This window comes from Mobula hypostoma, chromosome 10, assembly GCF_963921235.1.
Source record: "Mobula hypostoma chromosome 10, sMobHyp1.1, whole genome shotgun sequence".
NCBI classification, from domain to species: domain Eukaryota; kingdom Metazoa; phylum Chordata; class Chondrichthyes; order Myliobatiformes; family Myliobatidae; genus Mobula; species Mobula hypostoma.
In genome coordinates, this window is record NC_086106.1 from 120,899,600 (window position 1) to 120,925,581 (window position 25,982).

Below are 25,982 nucleotides of genomic sequence, written 5' to 3' on the forward strand. Positions count from 1 at the left end.
CATCCCATTCCCATTCTGACATGTCTATCCACGGCCTCCTCTACTGTAAAGATGAAGCCACACTCAGGTTGGAGGAACAACACCTTATATTCCGTCTGGGTAGCCTCCAACCTGATGGCATGAACATTGACTTCTCTAACTTCCGCTAGGCCTCACCTCCCCCTCGTACCCCAGCTGTTACTCATTTTTATGCACACATTCTTTCTCTCACTCTCCTTTTTCTCCCTCTGTCCCTCTGAATATACCTCTTGCCCATCCTCTGGGTCCCCCCCCCCTTGTCTTTCTTCCCAGACCTCCTGTCCCATGATCCTCTCGTATCCCCTTCTGCCTATCACCTGTCCAGCTCTCGGCTCTATCCCTCCCCCTCCTGTCTTCTCCTATCATTTTGCATCTCCCCCTCCCCCTCCAGCTTTCAAATCCCTTACTCACTCTTCCTTCAGTTAGTCCTGACGAAGGGTCTCGGCCTGAAACGTCGACTGCGCCTCTTCCTATAGATGCTGCTTGGCCTGCTGCGTTCACCAGCAACTTTGATGTATGTTACTAAAGACTTTTATTTCATTTGGGCATTGGTTCCACTATCAGAGAACTGTCAGCAATCTAAGTACCAAAAACATGAGAAGATCTGCTTACGCTGAAAATTGAAAGCACACACACAAAATGCTGGAGAAACTCAAGAGGTCAGGCAGCATCCATGGAAATGAATAGACAGTCGACATTTCAGACTGAGGTCTTTTTTCAGGACTGAGAAGGAAGGGGGAAGATGCCAGAGTAAAATGGTGGGGTAGGGGAAGGAGGCTAGCTGGAAGGTGATCGGTGAAGCCTAGTGGGAAAGGTCATGGACTGAAGAAGGTGGAATCTGATAGGAGAAGAGAGTGGACCATAGGAGAAAGAGAAGGAGGAGGGGACCCAGGGGGAAGTAATAGGCAGGTGAGAAAAGATAAAAGGTTAGAGAGTGGGGAATAGAGGTGGGGGGGGGGTTGAGGAAATTTATTTACCAGAAGGAGAGATCAATATTCATGCCAACAAGTTGGAGGGTAACCAGACAGAATATAAGGTGTTGCTCCTCCACCCATCCGGAAGTCTTGCTTGTGGCGGATGGAACAGAGGTGCTCGATGAAGCAGACCCCAATTTATAATAGGTCTCACCAATGTAGAGGAGGCCACATCAAGAGCACCGGACACAATAGAAGACCCCAGCAGATACACAGGTGAAGTGTTGCCTTACCCGGTAGGACAGACTGGGGCCCAGAATGGAGGTGAAGGAAGAGGGGTATGGGCAGGTGGAGCATTTAGATCACTTCCAGGGGTAGGGGCCAGGAGGGAGGGACAAATGGGTAATGGAATCGCAGAGGAAGCAATTCCTGTAGAAGGGGGCGGCGTAAATAGTGGAGAGAAGGAAACCCTGTTTTTTAAAGAAGGGGAAAATTGGTAGGTTTATAAAAGATGTTGGTCGACAGTTTGTCTCCAGAGATGGAGACAGAGATTGAGAAAGGAGAGGCAGGTGTCAGAGATAGAGCAAGTGAACTTAAGAGCAGGGTGGAAGTTAGAGGCAAAGTTGAAAAAATTGACAACTCAGCATGGGTGCATTAATGAGCGCCAATGCAGCCATCAATGTGGCGGAGTATTACCGGGGAAAGCTTCAAACATGGACTGTTCTATGTAGCCAAAGAAGAGGCAGGCATAGCTGGGGCCCATGAGAGTACCCATGGCGAGTACATCTGTAAGTGCTTGTCTAAGACACCAGAATTCCTGGTTTCATTAATCAATAATCACTACATTCCACTTTGTGTCATAGTTTGACCATCTCATAGAATATAAAACAGTTCAGCATAAGACAGGCCATCTGGCCTACTACGTTATGCTAATCTTGAGAATCGACCCTGATCTTTCTAATTGGTTGATTCTCAGCTGTATAATGAAGCCTTCAATGTATCTGTTTTTAGTCTCTGCTGGGAAGGCCAACATTTCTTGCCCATCCTTAACTGTGCTTGAAAAGGTAGCTGCAACATCGATTTGCAGGAGCTCTATGAGAGGCTGTGTGAAGAATCTAGCTCTTGAGGTGGTCGGGAGTCACATGTAAGCCAGACAAGGTAAGTGTGGGACTTCTCCCTGCCAACCACCCTCCACATCAATGGGCATCTGGGAACCCAGGTGTGTTTTATTATGAAGGGTTTTTGACCTGAAATATCAACTCGTTTCTCTTTTGGCCAATCTTGACTTGCTGAGTAATTCCAACATTTTCTGTTTTTATTTTATGACAACATGATATCTGCCATGACAATTCTTCTTGTTTCAAATGGCTATTTAAATTTAAGTTCAAGTCAAGTTCGAGTTTTCTGTCATATGTAGAAGATAGGTGAGGTACAAGTGCAATGACAAACTTGCTTGTAACTGAATCATAACTAAACACGCTCAGTGGCCACTTTATTAGGTACAGGAAGTATCTAATAAAATGGCCACTCAGACAATACCTCCATTATACACAACAGTGAAGTAAAGAACACTATACGAAGCAAAATATTAGCTTAACCTACAGAGACAAGTCCCTGGTAATACAGGAAGTGTTCTGTAGTGTTCTGTTACTAAGGTAGGGTAAGAGTTGTGCAGGTTGGTTCAAGGACCTCATGGTTGCAGATAAGTAGCTGTTCCTGAACCAGGTGATATGGGATCTTAGTTCCATAGTGGCACTCAGATTCCTTTGCTGCCTAGCTGAGACTTGAGCTCAAGACTTTGGACTGTTAGTGCAGTCCGTTGGATTACCTGTCCAGGAACCCAATAACAGCACTACTACTGTACCTGAGCACTTTTCATAAACCAAGCCGAACCAAGCTGTGCCATGGACAGTCCAAAGCCCAGCTCAGAAAGGAAGAGGGTTGGGCATGGGGTTAGCAATCCCATTCCATAAAACCAGAGCTGAAGATCCGAAGATCTCATGCCTGGGCCAGAAAAGATCTTAGAAGATGGACTATACCTGGGGACAACATGAAAGAGTGGCCCAGGCTGAAGGACTCTGATGAGCTGCTGTTGGTGGCCCATGCCCCAGTAGGGGTGATGGGCTTAAGTATGCCAAAGTAAGTACATATTCGTTCTTGCGTTAATCAACTGCCTATTAGCACATTCAGGCTATAGATTCTGTCTCTATCCATTGTTTGGATGAATTATCTTTTTATCTGAACTATCTCCACTTTGAAGTACAACCATTTATCTCTTTAAAAACTTGGATATGACAGCTACTGAGTAGAACAGACCTGCACTCTCTCATATGATCATAACATTACCAATTATACAGTGTTTCTCACACTACTTTTTAACATCAGCATCACAAATAAAGCTGGTTGATGCATGACTTGTTTCCTAATCTAGTGGCCAAATTAAACTTCTCACCCTTTTGTTTCTACAGCCACCACGGTGACCAGCAGCTAACCCCTTGTTTCCTGTTCATCTGAGTTTAAAGAAAGTCACGCCAGACATGTTGAAGGAGCAATGACGGCTTAGCTTAAGAGCATCAACCAAAGGGTTGCATCAGAGGGAAAGGTGCTTGCCAACACAAATCATTGCCATCAACTAATGCAAACAATATGGATCTGCGAGACATTTCAAACTATTGAGCCGTGTCCTGTAATATTTAAGAAAATAGCTGAGGTTCTGGCTAACATATTACTCAACTGCATAAACACAGGTGCAACTCCAGAGCTCTTGCAGTGAACTACAATAATGACAAAGGTCTGTGGTGCATACCAGATAAATACACATTACTTAGACTAATATTTCCATCGGAAGGAATGCTCATCAAAATGCAGCCAACAGGCAGTTCTTCAGATCAGAATCAGAAACAGGTTTGTTATCACTGATATACACACAGTAGCTTCTTTATTAGGTACACCTGCTTATTAATGGAAATATCTAATCAGCCAATCATGTGGCAGCAACACAATGCATAAAAGCATGCGGACATGATCAATGGGTTCACTTGTTGTCCAGACCAAACATCAGAATAGGGAAGAAATGTGGTCTAAGTGATTTTGGCAGTGGAATAATTGTTGGTGCCAGACAGGGTAGTTTGAGTATCTCAGAAACTGGTAATCTTCTGGGATTTTTATACACAACAGTCTCTAGAGCAGGTGTTGCTAACTTTTTTTTTATGCTATGGACCCCTATCATTAACCAAGAGATCTATGGACCCCAGGTTGGGAACCCCTGCTCTTGAGTTTACAGCGAATGGTGTGAAAAACAAAAAAAAAAATCAGTGATTGGTAGTTCAGTGGGCAAAATCACCTTGTTAATGAGAGAGTTCAGAGGAGAATGGCCAGACTGGTTCAAGCTGGCAGGAAGGTGATAATAACTCAGATAACCGTGTGTTACAACAGTGGTGTGCAGAAGAGCATCTCTGAATGCACTACGTTACATACTGTACATGCACATAAAATAAATAGTACAAAAAGAGAGAAGAATAATGAGATAGAGGTCATGGGTTCATGGACTGTTCATAAATCTGATGGTAGCTGGGATGAAGCAATTCCTAAAACACTGAGTCTGTGTTTTCAGGTCTTGTACCTTCTCCCTGATAGTAGTAATGAGAAGACAATGGTGAGGGTCCTTCATGATGGATGCCACTTCCCTGAGGCACCACCTTTTGAAGAAGTCCTCGATCGCATAGGGAGGTTGATGCTCATGATGGAGCTGGCAGATTCTACAAGCCCTCTGCAGCTTTTTTCGATCTTGTGCATTGGTATCACTTTACCAGATGGTAATGCAACCAAATAGAACGCTCTCCACCACATATCTGTACAGCGTTTGGTGACATACCAAATCTTTCAATGAAATGTGGCCACTAGTGTGCCCTCATCATAATTGCATAATATGCTGGGACCAAGTTAAATCCTCAGATGTCCACATCCAGGATCATCCTATCAACTGCCGATCCCTTGATAAGGACTGGTGTGAATTCTATGGATTTCCCCTTCAAAGAGTCTACAATCAATTCCTTGGTCTTACTGATGTTGAGTGCCAAGTTATTGATCCATCAGCATTCAACCAACCTGTCTATCTCACTCCTGTATGTGTAATTTTCATCAACTGAAATTCTTCGAACAGTTTTGTCATCAGTGAATTTATAGATGGCGTTTGAACTGTTGGCAGAGGCAGACCTTCAAGGAATATGAACTCTGGAACTCTCAGCCTAAATGACTAAAGTGTAGTTTAGGAACAGTGTTCACATACACCCCCTTTCCTGCAGATTCTAATTCATACTGGAAACCTTTCCTCATGCACTAACTCTGACCCTTTTTTATTTTTGAGATTATTGTGTGAGAGAGGACAGGAGAACTGGGGACAACCTTAGAGCAAAAAAGGCAACAGTGGAATGTAAGGTAGGGTAGGAGAGTTAGGCTGTTCATGTTCCCAGACAGTTTAAGGATCAGGGGGCATGAGGTTAGACTGAAGATTAAAAACAGGATGTAATGAAAAACTTATTTTTAAACAAAGTATGGTGGGAACAGAGTTACATGAGGCTTTCAAGTATGGATTGGAAGAGCATTTGGGGGAAAATAATTTGCAGTACTGTAGGGAAAGAGCGAGGTAATGAGATGGAGGGGATTTCTCTCTGAGGAGCTGGCAAAATGCTAGTGGGCAGAATGGCCGCTTTCTACACAATAACAATTCTATGGTTCTTTGGCACTTCAGCCAAAATTCACTCTACGGTCAGCTGCCTGCGAACATTCGTCCAGACCGCAGAGACTGCAGAGAGTCATGGCTGCATTCCAATCCATCAGAGGCACTACCCTCTGCAGCACTAACATCATCAACAGAAGGCACTCCCTAAAGAAGGTGACATCTATCATCAAGAATCCCCACCATCTGTGTCATTGGCTTATGCCCTCTTCTCGCTACTACCATCAGGCAAGGAGGATAGAAACCTGAAGTCACACACCACCCTGTATAATTAAAATATAATTTATATGCTGGGCTGTAGTGCTCCATATTCAAAATGCAATACCACAACAGATTCCCTAGGTGTGCTACTGAGGGTTTTCTAGAGGACTTGATAATGTCATGTGGAAACCATTAGAGACATCAGTCTAATATGCAGCAATTATGGACGTGTGAGGATTGTGCTATGCTTAATATGAACAAGCTTCTTCACGATTATAGAAAAGAGACTTTTCTCATTTCTTGTTAAAGTTAACAGCTACAGGTTTTTTTTTTGTCTGGAGATCAAGATGACAAGTGCACTCCGAGCAATATCACAATACTACAAAACACCCAAGCAGATGCTGATTATAAACACAAGAAAATCTGCAGATGGTGAAAATCCAAAGCAACACACACAAAATGCTGGAGGAACTTAGCAGGTCAGGCAGCATCTACGGAAATGAATAAGCAGTCGATGTTTGGAGCAGAGAGCATACTTCAGGACTGGAAAGAATGGGGAAGGATGCCAGAATGAAAAGGTTGAGCGGGGTGGAAGGATAGCTAAAAGATGTTAGGTGAAACCAGGTGGGTTGGAAAGATGAGCAACACACACAAAATGCTGGTGAACGCAGCAGGCCAGGCAGCATCTCTAGGAAGAGGTACCGTCGATGTCTCGACCCAAAACGTCGACTGTACCTCTTCCTAGAGATGCTGCCTGGCCTGCTGCATTCACCAGCATTTTGTGTGTGCTGCTTGAATTTCCAGCATCTGCAGATTTCCTCAGGTTGGAAAAATAAAGGGCTGGAGAAAAAGGAATCTGATGAGAGAGGACCATAGGAGAAAGGGAAGTAGAAGGGAACTCGGGGAGGTGATAGGCAGGTGAGAAGCGGTGAGAGACTAGAATAGAAGGAGAGGGAAGGGGAAGGAAATTTTTTTTTAAACTGGAAGGTGAGATCAATATTCATGCCATCAGGCTGGAGGCTAAACAGACAGGATACAAGGCTTTTCTCCTCCAACCTGGGAGTGGCCTCATCTTGGCATAATAGGAGATCATGGACCAATATTTCGGAATGGAAATAGGAATGGGAATTAAAATGTTTGGCCACTGGAAATTTCTGCTTTTGGTCGATGGAGTGGAGGTGCTCAACGAAGTGGTCCCCCAGTGAGACCCAATTTACAACTGGTTTCACCAATGTAGAGGTGGCTATGTCAGGAGCACCGGACATGATAGATGACCCCAGCTGTCTATTGGAAAGACTGTTTGGGGCCCTGAATGGAGGTGAAGGAGGAGGTGAATGTAGCACCTAGGCTGCATGCAGAGATCGGTGCTGGGAGGGAGATTAGCGGGGAGGGATGAATGGACAAGGGAATCATATAGGGAACAACCACTATGGAAAGCGGAGAGAGGGAGGAGGTAAAGATACGTTCAGTGGTAGAACCCCTGTGAAGATAACGGAGATTGCGAAGAATGATGTTTTGGATGTGGAGGCACATGGCGCTGTAGGTAAGGACAAGAGGAACTATCACTGTTAAGGTAGCGGGAAGATGGGGTGAGCACAGATATTCAGGAAATGGGGACGTGGGTGAGGGCAGCATCAGTAGTGGAGGAAGGGAACTCCCTCCCCCCCCCCCATTCTTTGGGCACCGTCTTCAAATGTGAATTATATTGCTGATGGGAGACTTTAAGAGAATTTGAACCAGAGCAGTCACCTGGAATTTGGTTGCATGAACACATTCTTGCATTCAAGTTCCTCTGACAACTGGGAGTGGATGGGTGATTGGTTTTGGAACTTTCTGCTGATGCTCTGTTGTGCTAAAATAGTAAACCAGTTTTGAATGTGGATGATGTGGGTCTGGATAACAGAGAGAAAAATTCATAGCGATGTGGACAGAAATTTGGTTGGCTAACTGGAAAGAGCTTGTGCAGAAATAGATCTTACTCTGCTCAATAAATTGTTACAAGCAAAGCACAGCATCGGTCAATACTGGTGCCTTAAATTTCTCAAGTTTCTAAAAATGGAGAAGGGATTTCTGCTAAATTGGCAATGACGTAAAAAGACCAAAAGCAAATTTTGAAGAAGGCTTAAAGAGGATACAAAGGGTTATGGATAGGTTAAGTGAGTAGGCAAAGATTGGTAAATGGGGCAGAATGTGGGAAAATGTGAAATGGTTCATTTTGACAAGAAAAAATATTATTTGAACAAGGACAGATTACAGCATTCTGATTTGCAAATGATCTCAATGGCGCATTGCACATTTCATAAAAGGCTAGGATACAAATATGGTAAATAATTAGCAAAACTAATAGAATATTATTGATCAGTGCATGAAGAATTGAATGCAAATTTAAGAGGTTATACATCACTTACACTGGCTTTGGTCAGAGCACACGAGGAAAGTTGTACAGAGTATTGTTTTCCTTACTTAAGAAAGGATGTAAAAGCTTTAGAACTAGTTTAGACGTTTGCCAAACAAATACAATACATTCCAGTCAATTGGGACACAATGGGACCAGTACATTTTGGGTCAATTTAAGCAGTTGTGCCAATTAGCCAAAGTTTCATGCAAATAGTTAAAAAGGTATGTATAAAAAAACAAACTACTGTTTAACTGATTAACAAATTATATATTTAAATGAAATATAGAGCAAATTAGAACATTATCAATACTACTATAAAACTGTGTATCAGCTCCTCGTAGTTATCGATGAAGGAATTCATCTAGTGTTTATTGAAGAAGAGATGGACGGACTGGGCTTGCAGCTACTGAATTTTAGATAAATGAGAGGAGATTTGATTGAAACATATGAGGTCCAGAGTAGATGGATGTGGTCAAGAAATTTTCTGTTGAGGGAGAATCTAGAATGAGGTGTGGTTGTTTAGGATAAGACAGAAATGAGATGAAAGATTTTCTCACAGAGGGTTGTGAGTCTTAAGTATTCTCTACAGAGAGAACACCACAATACGGGACCTTCAGCCCATGATGTCATGCCAGTTTTTTAAACCTACTCCAAATCAGATCAACCCTTACATCCTGCAAAACCCTCCATTTTTCTTTCATCTATGTGCCTATCTAAGACTCTCTTGAATGTGCCTAATGTATCTAACTACACCACCACCTTTGGCAGTGCATTCCACTCGGAAAACAAAAATTACTTTGAAGGACAGTCAAAAAGAACCTTTGAAAGTTTTTAATACCAAAGTAGATTGATTTTTCTTTGTGACAGTTCTTCGTATTACGGTGGGAAGCAAAGTAAATCTGTGATCCCAATCATTTGAGAGGTGGAGCAGGTTTGAGGAGCCAAGTGACCGCGTTCTTTCCTATCATGTATGACTGCATTATGTTCTCCATTTACAGCAAGCTGCGTTGTTCAGCACTTTTAATCATTGCCTCTGGCACTGTCTCAACTCAAGTCCAATGGGAAATGATCTAGGGCCTTTGGAATTAGTTGCCTCTGGAACAGAGTATTAAACAATGCCATGTTATTGTTCATCCAAACCTCAGTGTGCAACATGGAAAATCCAGTCGCCCACCCAGGCAGTTTAGGATTGGTGACTCACTTTGAGCCAAACTGACAAATGATTCCTGGAGATGTGATCCAAAACTTGGAGGTTCTGTTCATTCTCACTCACGTCCTGCAAGTTATTCAGGTCCAAGTTAGTCGCATCTAACGAATTCACTCCCACTGCAGAAACACAAATGAACACTGAACATCGACCACAGTACAGGCCATTCAGCCACAACATTGTGCCAACCTTTTAACTTACTCCAAGATCAATCGCGTGGATCTCTCTCACAAATCCCTTCGTTTTTCTTTTATCTATGTGCCTATCTAAGAGCTCCTCAAATGTCCCTAATATATCTGCCTTTATCACCACCGCTGGCAGCATGTTTCTGCACATCCACCACTCTCTGTGCAAAATAACCTACTTCTGATATCCTCCCCTATATGTTCTGCCAATCACCTTAAAATTATGGCCCTCTTCGTATTAACCATTTCCACCCTCTAGGGAAAAGTTTCTGGCTGCTCACTTTAAGTATGCCTCCTTTCATCTTATACACCACAGTCAAATCACCTCTCATCCTCCTTCACTCCAAGGAGAAAAGCCTTAGCTCTCTCAATCTTTCCTCATAAGACACACTCTCAAATCCAGGCAGCATCTTGGTAAATCTTCTCTGCACCCTCAACCCTCAATATCCTTCCTACAATGAAGCAACCAGAATTTGACAAAATAAAAACCAGTTGATATTGACAATGCTAAACTTAAAACTTTAAATAACTCTTTCCTTTACTTAGAAAGGTGGAACAAATATGCTAATATAAAAATCTTTTTACTGAAGCATATAATTGCTTTGTTATTTCAGCATGAACTTGTTTTTACTGAAGAATACTTATTCTGTTGATTTACAAATAAGGATTATTACTGGTCAAATTTGGGAAGAACCTTCTTCCACAATACTATATTCTGGCAGAATATATTATTAATGGTAAGACTCTTGGCAGTGTGGAGGATCAGAGGGATCTTGGGGTCTGAGTCCGTAGGACGCTCAAAGCAGCTGTGCAGGGTGACTCTGTGGTTAAGAAGGCATACAGTGTATTGGCGTTCATCAATCGTGGAATTGAATTTAGGAGCAGAGAGGTAATGTTGCAGCTATATAGGACACTGGTCTGACCCCAATTGGAGTACTGTGCTCAGTTCTGGTCACCTCACTACAGGAAGGATGTGGAAACTATAGAAAGCATGCAGAGGAGATTTACAAGGATGTTGCCTGGATTGGGGAGAATGCCTTAAGAAAACAGGTTGAGTGAACTCGGCCTTTTCTCCTTGGAGCGACGGAGGATGAGAGGTGACCTGTTAGAGGTATATAAGATGATGAGAGGCATTGATCGTGTGGATAGTCAGAGGCTTTTTCCCAGGGCTGAAATGGTTGCCATAAGAGGACACAGGTTTAAGGTGCTTGGAAGTAGATGCAGAGGAGATGTCAGGGGTAAGTTTTTTTTTTATAAACACAGAGAGTAGTGAGTGCGTGGAATGGGCTTCCAGCAACGGTGGTGGAGGTGAATACGATAGGATCTTTTAAGAGACTTTTGGATAGGTGCATGGAGCTTAGAAAAATAGCGGGCTATGGGTAAGACTAGTAATTTCTAAGGTAGGGACATGTTCGGCACAACTTTGTGGGCCAAAGGGCCTGTATTGTGCTGTAGGTTTTTCTATGTTTCTATGTTTCTAATTATTAGTTTGAATTCAGGCAGATGGAGCTCATCAGCTGTGGCTGGCAGCTTATCTAGGAGAAGCAAAACCCTGATCTCAAATTTCTGCTACCATTGAGCTAGATCCTCTCATGGGGAAGGCTTCAGGAGTAAACTGTGAGGAAAAATCCAGAGATGGAGTCCCTAAGGCAGTCCTACGTAGAGTTGAATGCTGACTTCAACTCCTGCAATGCTGCTGGCACCAAACTATTGGTCTCTACCATTCCTTTGGATCCATCAGCTGTGCAGAGAGAGGGAGCCTGCTGCATGGGCAACAGCTTGCTCTCCATTTTGTGCTGTCCTGCCTTCCATACTGGCAACGTAGACAGCTAGGGTGCAACATACTTGGTCAACCCCGACCAAAGTATAGGCTTTGTCATGAGGTTAGATCTGGGCTAGTATCCACTCATCCTCATCTCCCGAGTCATAACTCCATTAAAAAATTCCTCTTCCAACATGGTTTCTAAGTGGAGACACAAGCGACTGCAGACACTGAAATATGGTGCAATAAATAATCTGCAAGAAGAAATCAGCAGGGCAAGCAGCATCTGTGGGAGGAAAGGAATTGTTGATGTTACGGGTCGAAACCCTGCATTAAGACCCAACTATGTTCTTTCAGCAGACTATTTGTTCATATAGTGCCTTCATTTCCTCTCAGTTTTATCAAAAAGAAAACAATTCTTTCTCCCTTTCCTCAATGCCGATAACACTTTGCTTGAATTGTTTTACTCTAGCTCAGGACACCCTCTTACATGAGCTCACAAATATTTCATAAGATCACTTGCAGATATGAATCGCAGGTTTGGCTGACAGCTTGTGATGGAAATTCAAACTGAACAGAGTAACAGCACTAAACTTTACTCGAGGCAAACTCAGGAAGGAGAGCAAAGACCCCGGGACACAACAATCGGTCGAATGGAAAAGGAAACAGCAATCTGTGTAAACAATCGAGCAAAGTGTAATTGAATTGTATTCCAACCACTGCATCTGGTTTAAAATTAGGACTGGGGAGAAAATACAAGGTTGTTGCATAATCAACTGTAAAGCAATGGGGAGGAGAAATAAGCATCGAACATAGAATACTAGAGCACAGTACAGACCCTTCGGCCCACAATGTTGTGCCGTCCTTATAACCTATTCTTGCCTTGCCTTGCACTCTTACTCCTGGTGGAGTCATCGGGGTGCCGTCATGACAAGCTTCGCACCAGTCTGTTCCACCTGTCGTGGTTGTGTGCCAGAGCTTGGGTCACTGCAAATGTTTTCCCTGCCCATTCTTTAATGTTGTCCGGCCATCTTTTCCTCATCTACCTCTCCTTCTTTTCCCCTCGACAGTTCCTTGTAGAAGGATCTTTGCAAGGCCTCTAGATCTTGTTACGTGGCCGTACCATCTCAGCTTTCTTTTCTTCACTGCTGTGAGAAGGTCTTCACGGGGGCCAATGTGGTGCTGGATGGTCTTGCGGACCTGCTCGTTTGTGATGTGGTCCAAGTATGAGATGCCCAAGATGTTTGATTGCATCTCATTTCCAATGCCTGTATCTTCCTCTGTAGCTCTGCTGTGAGGGTCCGTGTCTCACAGGAAGATGGAGAGTACCAATGCACGCAGGAGTCTGATCTTCTACTTCATGGTGATGTTGCTGTCCCTCCATATTGTCTTGAGTTTGGATAGTGCAGTCATTGTCTGTGCGGTTCTTGCCAGGACTTCTGGTCTCGATCCTTCATTACTGATGATTGCCCCCAGGTATTTGAACTGCTGCACTGTCTCAAGTTTCTGACCATGGACTAAGATGTCTGTTGTGATGGCACCGTTGGCATTTGCCATGAGCTTGGTTTTGTCAGCACTTATTTCCAAACCTAAGATTTGCTGACAACATTGATGGACTTGCAGGAAAAAAGGATGAACTGGCCAACATGGTCAGCCATCTTGACAGAGCCTCCACAAAGTTTGGAATGGAAATAAGTGCCGATCAAACCTATTCTATGATCAAGCTAACCCTTCCCCTTCATTTTTCTGTCATCCATGTGCCTATCTAAGAATCTCTTAAATGTCCCTAATGTATCTGCCTCTACCACCATCCTGGTAGTGCATTCAACTCACCTACCACTCTCTGAGCAAGAAGAAAACTTACCTCTCACATTTCCCACCCCCCCATACTTTCCTCCAATCACCTTAAAATTAAGCCCCTTTGTATATTTAAAGTTAGTAATGAAATCTGAATTACCTAGAGCTCCAGGCCCTTTGACCTTTCGAGTCTTCACCAGCCATCAAACATCCATGTACACTGATTTCATTTTGTTCTTTCCCATGTTTCTCCTTTGTCTCCCTACCCCATACACATTAAGGGAAGCTTACAGCCATCGACTAACATAATAACGTGCTCACCTTTGGAAAGTGGGAGAAAACTGGAGCACCACATGGAAGAATGCACAACGTCCATATAGACAACATCAGAGATCAGGATTACTGGATCTGTGAGGAAGCAGCTTAACGAACCCTGTCGAAGTGCTGCCTCTTGGCTTCCCAAGCTGTGTGGCTGGAGTTTCAGTTAGTTCCTGGGTGGAGGAGAATTTTGGAAGGGCTGGGAGCATGATCTACATTTAAGGATGGAATGCTTATCGTCAGGCATAATGGATCAGGTAGCATTTGGTTTGAGGGGAAATTCAGAGGCAGGTGAATTAACTTACATTTTTAACTTATATTTGACAGCATATATTTGAAGCAGAGGTTGATAGGTACCTAAATAGTAGGGGTGGCAAATGTTATAGGGGAAGGTAGCAGAATGAGGTTGAGAGGAGGAATAAATCAGCCATGATCAAATGGTGGAGCAGACTTGAAGGCCGAATGGACTAATCCAGCTCTTGTTAATTTTATTGAGGTGCAGTGTAGAATAGGCCCTTCCAGCCCTTTCAGCAGCCTAATCACAGAACAATTTACAACCACCAATTAACCTACTAACTAGTATGTCTTTGAACTGTGGGAGGAAAACCACACCATCGCAAGGAGAACATATAACCTCCTTACAGACAGCGGTGAGAATTGAACCTGGGTCACTGGTACTATAAAGCATTGTGCTAACCACTATGCTTTAGTGCCGCCCCACGGTAGCACAGTGGTTGGAACAACACTAATATCTTATGGCCTTTTGTTTGCATTGTGAAGGCACCTTAGTACACCCAAACATGTGCTCCATGCCAACAAACTGATAAAAGGTTTCGATCTGAAACATTGTCTATTCATTTCCCTCTAACAATGCTGCCTGACCTGCTGAATTCCTCCAGCACTTTTGCATTTTGCTCCAGATTTCCATCATCTGTGTTCTTTTGTCTCCCTAGTGACTCCAGGAAAATGTATGGAATACGTACCAAGGAAGTGGCAGGAAAATTAGTAGACTGTGAAGACAGAGCAATTGTTTGTTTATTTATTTACTTATGTGCTGGCGCATGGCCAAGTGGTTAAGGCATCAGTCTAGTGATCTGAAGGTCGTGAGTTCAAGCCTCAGCTGAGGCAGCATGTTGTGTCCTTGAGCAAGGCACTTAACCACACATTGCTCTGCGACGACACCAGTGCCAAGCTGTATGGGTCCTAATGCCCTTCCCTTGGACAACATTGGTGACGTGGAGAGGGGAGACTTGCAGCATGGGCAACTGCTGGTCTTCCATACAACCTTGCCCAGGCCTGCGCCCTGGAAACTTTCCAAGGCGCAAATCCATGGTCTCACGAGACTAACAGGTGCCTATTATTATTATTATTGAGATAAAGCATGGAATCATCAACTCTTGCAATCCTTTGAGCTGCGCCCCCCCCCCCCAGCAATCTACCAATTTAACCCTAGCCTAATCATGGAACAATTTACAAGGACCAAATAACCTACTAACCGTTTTGTCTTTGGACTGTGGGAGGAAACCGTAGCACCCGGAGGAAACCCATGCAGTCACGGGGAGAATGTACAAACTCTTTACAGACAACACTCCATTTTACTTATGACAGAATATTTTCACCATAATAGCAGTGCTGATGTTACACTATAGAATAGAATTTCTTATTTGGATCACTCCACAGCTCTCAGTCCTACATAAGGGTGTTGTTTTAAACCTGCTTCTACTTTCATGTTAATGGTGAATCAGTTCATTATTACCTGCACTGAAGTACAGAAGAACATCTTCTTTTGCACGTCCTCCTTGCACAGATCATTTCATCACATTGAGGTAGTAAAAGGGAAAAGCAGTAACAGAACGCAGAGAGAGGTCAGCGCAGTCAGACAATGAAATGTGAGGGGACAATTAAAGCCTACAAGTTCTAATGTCCCCTCCTATTCACTGTTAACTTTCATTCAAGTCTGATTATGTTTTGGCACCGTATCATAGTGGTTAGCACAATGCTGTACAGTACAAGCGCCTGGGGTTCAATTCTCACTGTAAGGAGTTTGTACGTTCTCCCCATGACCTTGTGGGTTTCCTCCCCACAGTCCAAAAACGTACCAGTTAGCAGGTTAATTGGTCATTGTAAATTGTCTCGTGACTAGGGTTAAATCGGGTGACTGCTGGGCGATGTGGCTCGAAGGACCAGAAAGTCCTATTCCACAATGTATCTCAATAAAGACAGAAAGAAAGAAGGAAAATGTTTCAGTTTCTTGAGGCATTTTACAATATTAACTCTACTATCTAAAGGTAACTAGTTGTTAAGCTATGATCATATCCTTTGCTTGCCCTTTTCTCTGTAGCTAGCAGCACAGAACTTTTTATTCTAGCTTCTTCCTCCGTCCTTTCCAGTCTCGATGAAGGGACTTGGCCCAAAACCTTCTCATAGAAGCTGCTTGATCTGCTGAGCTCCTCCAGCATTTTGTATTGTTACTCTGGCAGCATAAAACTGAGCAGCTAGTGTTGAAAAAGCACATTACGTAACCAGCGTGCTCATTAGCGCATATGCAATAGTGCGAGAAACTCATGAGCCCCTCACAGGTACCATCAGCATACCTGCCCACAAGAGGGAGATGTTGAGCAAATAAACCACCTGGGATTAAGAAACAGACAAAATATTGGAGAAACCCAGCAGGTTAAGCGGCAACCATGGAAATGAATAAACAGTCAACGTTTCTTCAGGATTGAAATGGAAAGGGGAAGACACCAGAATTAAAAGGTGGGGGGAGGGGAAGGAGGATAGCCAGAAGGTGATGGGTGAAGCCAGGTGGGTGGAAAAGAGAAAGGACTAGAGAGGAAGGACTCTGATAGGAGAGGAGAGTGGACCATAGAGAAAGGGAAAGGGTAGGGGATAGGCAATAGGCAGGTGAGAAGAGTTAAGATGCCAGAGTGGGTAATAGAAGAAGAGAGGAATGGGAGGGAAATTTGTTTTTTTAAAACCAGAAGGAGAAAACTGATATTCATGTCATCAGGTTGGAGCATGTTCATGTCATCTTGGGCTGTATTCCCTAGCATTCAAGAGAATGGTGGCGGGGGGGGGGGGGGTTCACAGCAACATTCCAAATGTTAAAATGCTTGAACAGATTAGATATGGCAAAGTTATTTCCCATGATAGGGGAGTCTGGGACAAGAGGGCACGATTTCAGAATTGAAGGACGTCCATTTAGAACAGAGATGCGGAGAAATTGCTTTAGTCAGAGGGTGGTAAATCTGTAGAATTTGTTGCCACAAGAGGCTGTGGAGGCCAAGTCATTGGGTGTATTTAAGGCAGAGATAAATAGGTTCTTGATTAGCCAGGGCATCAAAGAGTATGGGGAGAAGGCAGGGGAGTGGGGATGACTAGAAGAATTGGATCAGCCCATGATTGAATGGCGGATAATACTCAATGGGCCAAAAGGCCTACTTCTGCTCCTATACTGTATCTTATGGTAACATAAACCTGAAAGGGCAATCTACAAGGATGGGGTAAGGATGACTGAACAAATGCAGGGTGAGAAATGTGGAGCATAACTAACTTGCTTCTGCAATAAAAAAAACAATTCCAGTATTACCAATCCATAGAAATGAAGTACTGTATCGAAATATTTGAGAGATTTCCTGGAGAATAAAGTGATAAAGCAACTTAATAAAATAAGGACCTGCGTTTATGAAGCATCTCTCATAACATCCTCTATACATGTGATCAGTGAACTACTTCTTCGCTGTCATAACATACAGTAGCTCTCAACTTAGGCAGAGCAATACAACTGGTAAAGGGAAAGGGCTGGCTACAGTCCCGTCCACCACAGGCAAAAACCTCCACCATTGAATACATTTACATGGAGCACTGCAACAGGAAAGCAACATCCATCATTAAAATGCCACGATCCAGGCTACGCTCTCTTCTCACTACCGCCATCAGGCAGAAGGTACGGAAGTCGTAGGTCTATCCCACTCGGTTCAGGAACAGGAATTAACCTGCAACCATCAGGCTCCAGGACCAGCCTGAATAACTTCATTCACCTCTACTTTGAACTGATTCCACATCCTACTGACTCACTTTCACGGACTCTTTACAGCTCATATTCTCAGTGTTATTTTTATTGCACAGTTTGTCTTCTTTTGCACATTGGTTGTTTGTCAGTCTTTGTTTCTATAAATAGTTGTTTAATATAAATTCTATTTTTTTTAGGTGAATGGCTGCAAGAAAACGTATCTTAATGCTGTATATGGTAACATATACATACATACTTTGAAAATGAATCTAATCAGCACTTTGAGCGCTCCACAGAGAAGGGAGCATTTATATAGGTGAATCTGTAAGCAGAACAAATTTCAAGGTGTATAATTTATACATTCTTTGATAATAAATGATCTTTGAATCTTTGAATCCACTTAGTTTGTCTTGCATACTGTTTATACTCCTCCAAGTGGACCACAACCTCATTGTGGTTTGGAGTCCTGCATAGCTCAATGTCCCAGAGAACTATGTTGGCTGGTGTCATGGCTTTCTGCATTGTCTCTTGGAAGGGTCACCCATGCCAAATAGGTCAAAGAGTAGAGTACAGAATAACAATTGTCCACTGGCCCTCCATGTTCAAGGGCTCAGCTCAGGGCTAACGACCCTGACTGGTAAAACAAAATTATGACGGAAACAGCAATGAAGGATCCTTCTACGTCTGAGTGCGATGGTATTCCTGAGTCTCCGCCCAGGACTTGCATGACTGACAGTAGTGAAAACTGAGAGGAAGCTACTGACACAATGAAGGAAGCCCTGAAATGGAGGACCTTTGTTGCTGTCCTAAACACCAGCAGTGTAACAGGCACAACAAAAAAAAGCTGTTCATACAGATCAAATCATTACACAGCATATTGAGGTAGAGCACAGCAAAACGATAACGGGATGTGGAATAACATGCACAGGTAAACATTAAGGTGCAAGAGCACCATGAGGTAGATTGTGAGATCAAGAACCCTACGAGGGAACTATTCAACTGTATTCCAACAGGGTTGAAGCTGTCCTCGAGCCTGGTGGTATGTGCTTTCAGGCTCCAGTGGAAGAGCAGAGAAGCGAGAATGTCCAGTGAGGGAGTGGTGCTTGATCATGCTGGCTGTTTTACTGAGGCAGATTCCGCGGAGCAGAGCCTGGTTTCCGTGATTTGCTGAACTGCACATAGGTGTCATATGTGGCACATGAGGGAATAGCAGTACACATTGAGACAAAATGTCGATCAGCTTGCAGACAGAGTCATAAAGCATTACAGCATAGAAGCAGGCCTTCGGCCCATCTAGTCCATGCCCAACTATTATTTGGGATACTATGCCGCTTAATTGGGACAGGAGACCGTTGCCAAACAGGTCCTACCTAGCGTCAGTCACACGCACTTTTGTGGCTATTAGTTATTACACAATACGTAGAGCAAATAGATTATAAATAACGTCAGTTATGTGTGCTTGTGTTCAAAACAAAACCACAGTGATTTTTGTCACTGGTAGTTGATGAGAAGTAAGCAGTAAGACAATTCAGAACTGTCTTGCTCACTGCGGTTTCAAGCATTCAGGCTTGGAGATGCCACAAACAGCCAGGAGTGTAAATGAAATTATTTCACTATTTCAACAAGTTAGGAACTATGAAGGAATTGAAGGTATCAACAATCATCTTGAATATTACAACAAAACTGAAGAGTTGGAGGATGCAACCATTGCATTGTATGAAGGCAGTCCATTATCTTCATTAGGTGTCTATGCCGATTTTGTTCAGTGTGTACACTGGATGAATTCTTCCGTCAATAACTGTTGGGAACTAATCCAAACATGAGAAAATCTGCACAGCTGGAAATCCAAAGCAAACACACACAAAATGCAGGAGGAATTCAGCAGAAGGTCCGAAGCATCGACTGTTACCCTTTTTCATGGATGCTGCCTGACCTGCTGAGTTTCTCTAGCATTTTGTGTGTGTTGCATTGGGAACTAATACACAGTTTTATAGTACAGTAGTACTATTAATAATGTTCTAAGTTGTTTGTATTTTATGTAAATACAGCACACAATTTGTTACTCAGTTTGTCTTTTTAACTACCTCCATGAAACTTCAGCTAATTGGGGCAAAATGTTCTTGTTCCAGTGTTTCCCAACTAACTGGAATCTGCTGAACTCCAAATTAGGCTTCACCAACATCTTAAACAACTTCAGCATATCATCCCAACTCTTGTACTCAATACTTTGATTTCAGAAGGCCAATGCACCAAAAGCTCTCTTTATGACCCTATCTACCCATGATGCCACCTACAAGAAATTATGGATCTATATTCCGATATCTATGGATCTATATCTACTGCACTCCTCAGTGCCCTAACAATCACCATATAATATTTGCTTCACAGAGCTCTGTGGCAACCTGGGATCCAGGCTCCTCTGTACAATTGACCCCAGGTCAACAAAATGGTCAAGGGCAACTGCACAGCCAGAGACAACGGAAGCCCCATTCTCCTCCTCCCATTACAAGGATTTCAAACATATTTTGATGTGTTCAAACCCCACCCATCAGTTCTACACCCTTCCAGTGGTAATGCCCCTCAAGACTGATGTCATTTCCTTATCCACCCAGAACTCCTGCACAGAAGGCATCCAATGACCTGCGATGTAATGGCAAATGAAATAATTTAGGAGTGAAGGATAATTGTGATGAATAACTGTGTCCACCCAGAGAAATGATCTCAGTCTGACTGGATCTGGGTTTCCAACTTTTCAACAATGCACAACTGGGAAACAAATTTTCTTCTTATAGAGACAGAGTTTCACAGTGCAGAAACACACCCTGTGGCCCAACTTGTCCATGCCAACTTCCAAGTACCCATCTGCACCATCAGATTGAGGGACCACTTTGTTGATCTCTGGCTCTTTCTGATAGAATCTCCCAGGGGCCACCCATTTCAGTTTGATTTCCCCTTTCCATTCTGACATGCCCATGGTCCATGGTCTCTATTACTGCCACAATGAGGCCAAACTCAGGTTGTAGAAGCAACACCTCATATTCCATCTGGGTAGCCTCCAATCCATTGGCATAAGCATTGATTTCTCTAACTTTCAGTAATATCTCCCTCCTCTTCCTTCTCTCTTTTTTTCCCCACTCCCTATGCTGGTTAACCTTGCACTCTTCTCACCTGCCTATTATTTCTTTTCCCCTCCTGCTTCCTTTTCTTTCATGGGCCTCTCTTATCAGATGCTTTCTTCTTCTGCCCTTTACTTCTTCTATTTATCACCTTCCTGATTCACAGTCCCCCTTCTCCCACTCACTCACCTTTCCCTCACTTGGTCTCATTTTTCACCTGGCAGCCGTTACTCCTTCCCTTCCCTCCACCTTCTTATTCGGGCTTCTTTTCCAGTCTTGAGAAAAGACCTCGCCCAAGGCATCGACTGTTTATTTCCCTCCATAGAGGCTGCCCGACTTTGAAGTCCTCCAGCATTTTCTGCATGTAATCTGCATGCATCTGTAATAATCCCTTTTATCAGCACTTGGTATCGACTTTCATACCTTGGAAAAGGAACTGGAATACGGTGGCATTATCTGCAAACTTATAGATGGAATTAGAGTAGAATCCAGCTGTGCATTAATGAGTGTTCAGGGAGTAGGGTAGGGACCAAGGACACAAGCCTGGGCTCGTTTACATCTTGTGAGAGTTCCTGCTGCTACCACCACACTCTGATACTTGAGATACAATTCCAAGTAACTCATGGAAGTCATGTAAATAATGTTTGCTTTTCTCATTAAACACATCTATTTATTTGAATGGACGATGTACCCAAGAACACCTCCTCAGTATTAGTCCCTCTCTTTTTATTTGTACTACTTACTTAATTTAGTTTTTATACAAGTACTTTTTACGTAATTTATTACTATTACTATGTATGGCAATGTACTGTTGTCACGAAACAACCAATTTCATGACATATGATGGTGATATTAATCCTGATTCAGTTTCTGAATCTTGATTGCTGGTGCTTTTCAAAGCGCTATGCTAACCACTACTGTGCGTGACAACCTACAAAAATATGCCCAATCTCAAATATCCTTGTGGTAGTTGAGGTGGCAGGGATTGAAACAACATATCCTGCTTCACACAAGAAACCCTCCAGACTGAACCATACAAGGACAAAATGTATAAATGGGTAAAACAGATAATTTATGAATGGACACATTATATGAGAATCTGCCACATTACATTGATCAAACTCAAACAATTTCACTCAGCAGAGTTTCTGTGAATTAAAACGATTCTAACCTTGTAGACTTGGCCATAGGTCCCATTGCCGACCACTTCAACCAGCTCAAATATCCCTGCAGGATCCTGAGGGAAGAAAACCACGCTTAATAAATAATGGAACTGTTCATTCACCAACCTTTGAAGAGATGCATAATTCCAAATCAAATTGATTATAAAATCCATACACACACATCTGCTTCCCCATACGGCAATAAATTAAAAAGAGGGTACTGTGGAGTGGTGGTTCAGATAATCGGTTTATTATTGTCACAGAGTCATGGAGCAATACAGCAGAAACTCAGGGCCTTTGGCCCAATACGTCTACTGTAAAAAGCTTTTATGTGTCATCCAGACTAATCACTCCGATCCTATGTGCATTGAGTTGGTAAGACGAAAACAGAATGCAGAATATTGTGTTACATTTACAGAGGAAGCGTAGTCCTGCTGCACGGGGCCAAAACAAGGAAGATTGTCAGTCTGAGTATCTTCTAATTGTTGTCCTTGAGCTTGGTGGTATGCATTCTCAAGCTCTTCTATCACTAGGCGATGGTGGGGGGGGGGGTGGAGAAGAAAGAATGAAAGGGGTGGGAGAGGTCCTTGATAAAGTTGGCTGCGTCCCCAGGGTAGTGGGAAGTATTGAGCGGAGGCTGGTTTGTGTGATAGACAGGGCTATATTCACAATTTTCTGCTATTTCTTGGGCAGAGCAGTTGCCATACCAATGTATCCAGCCAGAATGCTTTCTCTAGTACATCTGTAAAAATTGGTAAGGTTCACCAATACCTGCCAAATATCAGTACTCCAAGGAAGTCGCGGTGCCGATGTGCTTTTTACAGGGCTCGAGCCACAGTTCTGAAGAATTGGAATTAAAATGATTGACCACACCAGGAACTATTTCTGGGGCGCCCAATGCGGCCTCCTCCACATTGATAAGACCCAACATATAGTTGGGACTGCTTTGTTGATCACTTTCGCTCCATCCGCAAAAAGCAAGATTTCCCAGTGGCTAACCATTTTAATTCCAATCCCCATTTCCATTCCAACGTATTGGACCATGGCCTCCTCTACCGCCACAATGATGCTACTTTCAGCTTATGTTATGTCTCCAACCTGCTAGCATGAATATCGATTTCTTCAGCTTCTGGTAAATTATTCTCCTCACCCTCCCTCTTCTTCTATTCCCCACTTTGAACCCCTCCCCCCTTCCTTCCTCACTGGCCTATTGCCTTCCCTTTGTGCCTTTCCTCCTTCCCTTTCTCCCATGGTCCCTTCTCCACTCCTATCAGATTCCTTCTTCTTCAGTCCTTTACTTTTTCCACCTATCACCTCCTAGCTTCTTACCTCATGCCCCCTCTCCAACCCACCTGGCTTCACCAATTGCCTTCCAGCCTTTTCTCCTTTCAACCCCCCATTTTCTTATTCTTTTCCTTTCCTTGCTTCCTTTCCAGTTCTGATGAAGCTTCACAGCCCAAAATATCAACTGTTTATTTGTTTCCATAGATACTGTTATAAGGAAATTGGGGAGGGGGTAGAGGGGAAAAGCTCCCAATGTTGTGTATCTCAAATAGCCTCTGCTGACCAAGTCTATGTCCTGGCCTTCATGTGTGGCTTAGTTGCTAAGCCCAGAAGAACAATCACTAGACAGGAGAAGGGGCAAAGTTGCATTACTGATGACTTAAACCCATCACTTCAGGCATATGGGGCTAGTCATCTGTGGCTGGCAGCTCATCTAGGGGAAGCAAAACTCTTATCTCAAACCTCTGCTCTCTTTTGGCTATACCCTCTCATGGCGAAGGCTTCGGGAGTAAACGCCGATGAAAAATCCAGAGCTGGAGTTTTATGTTGTGTTCAACACTGATTGGCAACTCCTGCGATGCCACTGTTGCCAAACTGTATTGGTCTTTGCCGTTCCTTTGGATTCATCAGCTGTGTGGCGAGGAGGAGGCTGCGACATGGGTAACATCTTGCTCTCCATATTGTACTGCCCCAGCTTGCGTATCACATAGACAGCTAAGAAGTGACATCCATGGTTGACTTTGAACAACAGAGGCCTCAATAGATGCTGCCTGACTGCTGAATTCCTCCAGCATGTTGTGGGTGTACCTCCTATCCTGCCTCACTTCACTCAACCTTTCCTCATTAGACATGCCCTCTAATCTAGGACGGAGAACTTGGTGTTTCAGGGAAAATATGTGGAGAATGGGACTGATATGACCGCTGGTCTGGACTTGATTGGCTCAATGGCCTGCTAAGAAAACATTGATATCCTTCAAGAAAGAAACTCAACTATCTTCACTCTGTCTGACACAGGATTCAAGAGGCACTTGTGTGATTGGCTCAACTTGAAGGACTCATAGGAATTGTTACAGAAAAGATTATTTGACCCAACTCTTCTAAGCAGACCAGCATGCCAATCTGAACTAGTGTAATTTGCCCATGTTTTCCCCAAATGCTGAATCTTTTCTATTCATATTCAAGATGTCTTTTAAATATGATTATTGTAATCGCCTCAGACACTTTTCTCAGGGAGCCCGTTGTTTTCCCTCTCATTTAGAACCTCTGGTTCATGATTCCCAATCCTGGGGGAAAACCCCATCTACTCCCTCATGGTTTTACACGTGGAACGGGATTAAAGTGACGTCGCTGACATCAGTTGCCAGAGAATGAACGCTGGTCCCGTCCCTCAAATGGTTTTAATCTTAGGCAGAAGCGCAAAAGCGTGGCAATTTGCTGAAGCAACAAGACGCTCAATCAATAACTGTAAGTAGGAAATCAGAAACACAAGAGATCCCGCAGATGCTGGAAATCCAGACTAACACACAAAAATTGCTGGAGGAACACAGCAAGTCAGACAACATTTATGAACCTCTGATGAAAGGTTTCGGCCCGAAACGTCGACTGTAAGTAGCAAGCAACCTCATAACGGAGAGGAGTGACGGAGCACTCTCTGCCCAGAAAGCTCTCCACCAATAGATGAAAGACTAATTTTTAAACGCCGGTCTGATCCTACGCACTGGGTTTGAGAGGTTGCATCTCTACAGATCTCATTACCCTGGCCTGAGCGTGATCAAATAGCATTGACATTCACCAGAAAAAAAGACTTGTGTTAATTCACCTCAGAGTTTCAGAAATCTGCAGCCCAAATCTCCACAGCGCACACGCGTTAAACGCAACTTACCCGCAAGCAGGACAGATCAATGTTATCGAGGCTCTTGGCTGGAAAGTCTCGAGCCATCTTTGGGCCACTTTGAACCTTCGAGTCGAGTGAAAAGTTGTTCAAATCCTCAACACCCCCCCCCCCTTACCCCCGCCCCACACTTGGGCGAGTAGTTAGAGGGTCACCTCGGCGCTGTCAGTTCATGGTGAATCTCTCTCTCTCTCTCTCTCTCTCTCTCTCTCTCTCTCTCTCTCTGCCCCAGTCTAACTGACAAACACAGGAAGCATCGACATCCACAGAGAGGCAGAACCCGGAAAACACAGCCAGAGGAAATGAACCAGAGGGCCGGCAAAGAAATCTTATTACAGGAACAGAAAGAACACCCAAAACTTAGTGACATTTCCCGAAGAAAGGCAAGGAACTGACGTAGAGTATCTCTGCGGAGCTGCTCTCTCGGCTGGCGAACTCCCAGTCCCTTCCCAGTTGCAAACTCAACGAGCTACTCGCAAGAGAGCTGGTAAAGTACAGTATACAGGTCTGGACTCGGACCACATTTCCCCGGTGCTTGATAAGCCAATACAACCCCTGTTCGTGACTGAATGCAGCAACTTTAAGGCACACAACCACTAATTGCAGTGCATTCATACGGTTGTTTTACCTCCTACTACCTCAGTGCTGAATTTATCTGTATGAACAGCCTTGGTTCATGTGACAATCATCTCACCGTCAGTGACACAGCACCGAGTCCCAGCGACCCCCCCCCCCCCGTAACATAACCAGAAAAAGGATTGCACCTATTTTTTGGTGTGGTGGGCGCACTCCACATATTATAAACACAAAATAATCTGCAGATGCTGGGGTCAAAGCAACACTCACAACAAGCTGGAGGAACTCAGCAGGTCGGGCAGCATCCGTGGAAAAGATCGGTCGACGTCTTGGGCAGGAACCCTTCGTCAGGACTGCTTTATCTTTCCCCTTACTGGTTTTCACCTGGAACCTACCAGCCTT

The 25,982-nt window shown here is 43.7% G+C and overlaps 1 protein-coding gene and 1 non-coding gene across 5 annotated transcripts in view; one reads left to right on the forward strand and one right to left on the reverse strand.

Moving 5' to 3' along the window:
* si:zfos-2326c3.2 (mitogen-activated protein kinase kinase kinase kinase 4) overlaps nt 1-25,438 on the reverse strand; it is a 349,204-nt gene extending 323,766 nt beyond the window's left edge. For 2 of the 4 annotated variants that reach the window (XM_063061138.1, XM_063061137.1), the window contains exons 1-2: nt 24,996-25,436; nt 21,838-21,903 (exon numbers count right to left, since the gene is read on the reverse strand). In XM_063061138.1, the coding sequence (XP_062917208.1) occupies nt 21,838-21,903; nt 24,996-25,052 (123 nt within the window). In that variant the 5' untranslated portion in view covers nt 25,053-25,436. Of the gene's footprint in view, nt 1-21,837; nt 21,904-24,995 lie in introns of all 4 variants that reach the window. The other 2 variants (XM_063061134.1, XM_063061135.1) reach the window with 2 other exon arrangements.
* On the forward strand, nt 14,594-14,667 carry trnat-agu (transfer RNA threonine (anticodon AGU)). Its single transcript has one exon. It is a non-coding gene; the product is annotated as a tRNA-Thr (tRNA).
* Nucleotides 25,439-25,982: the final 544 nt, after the last annotated feature.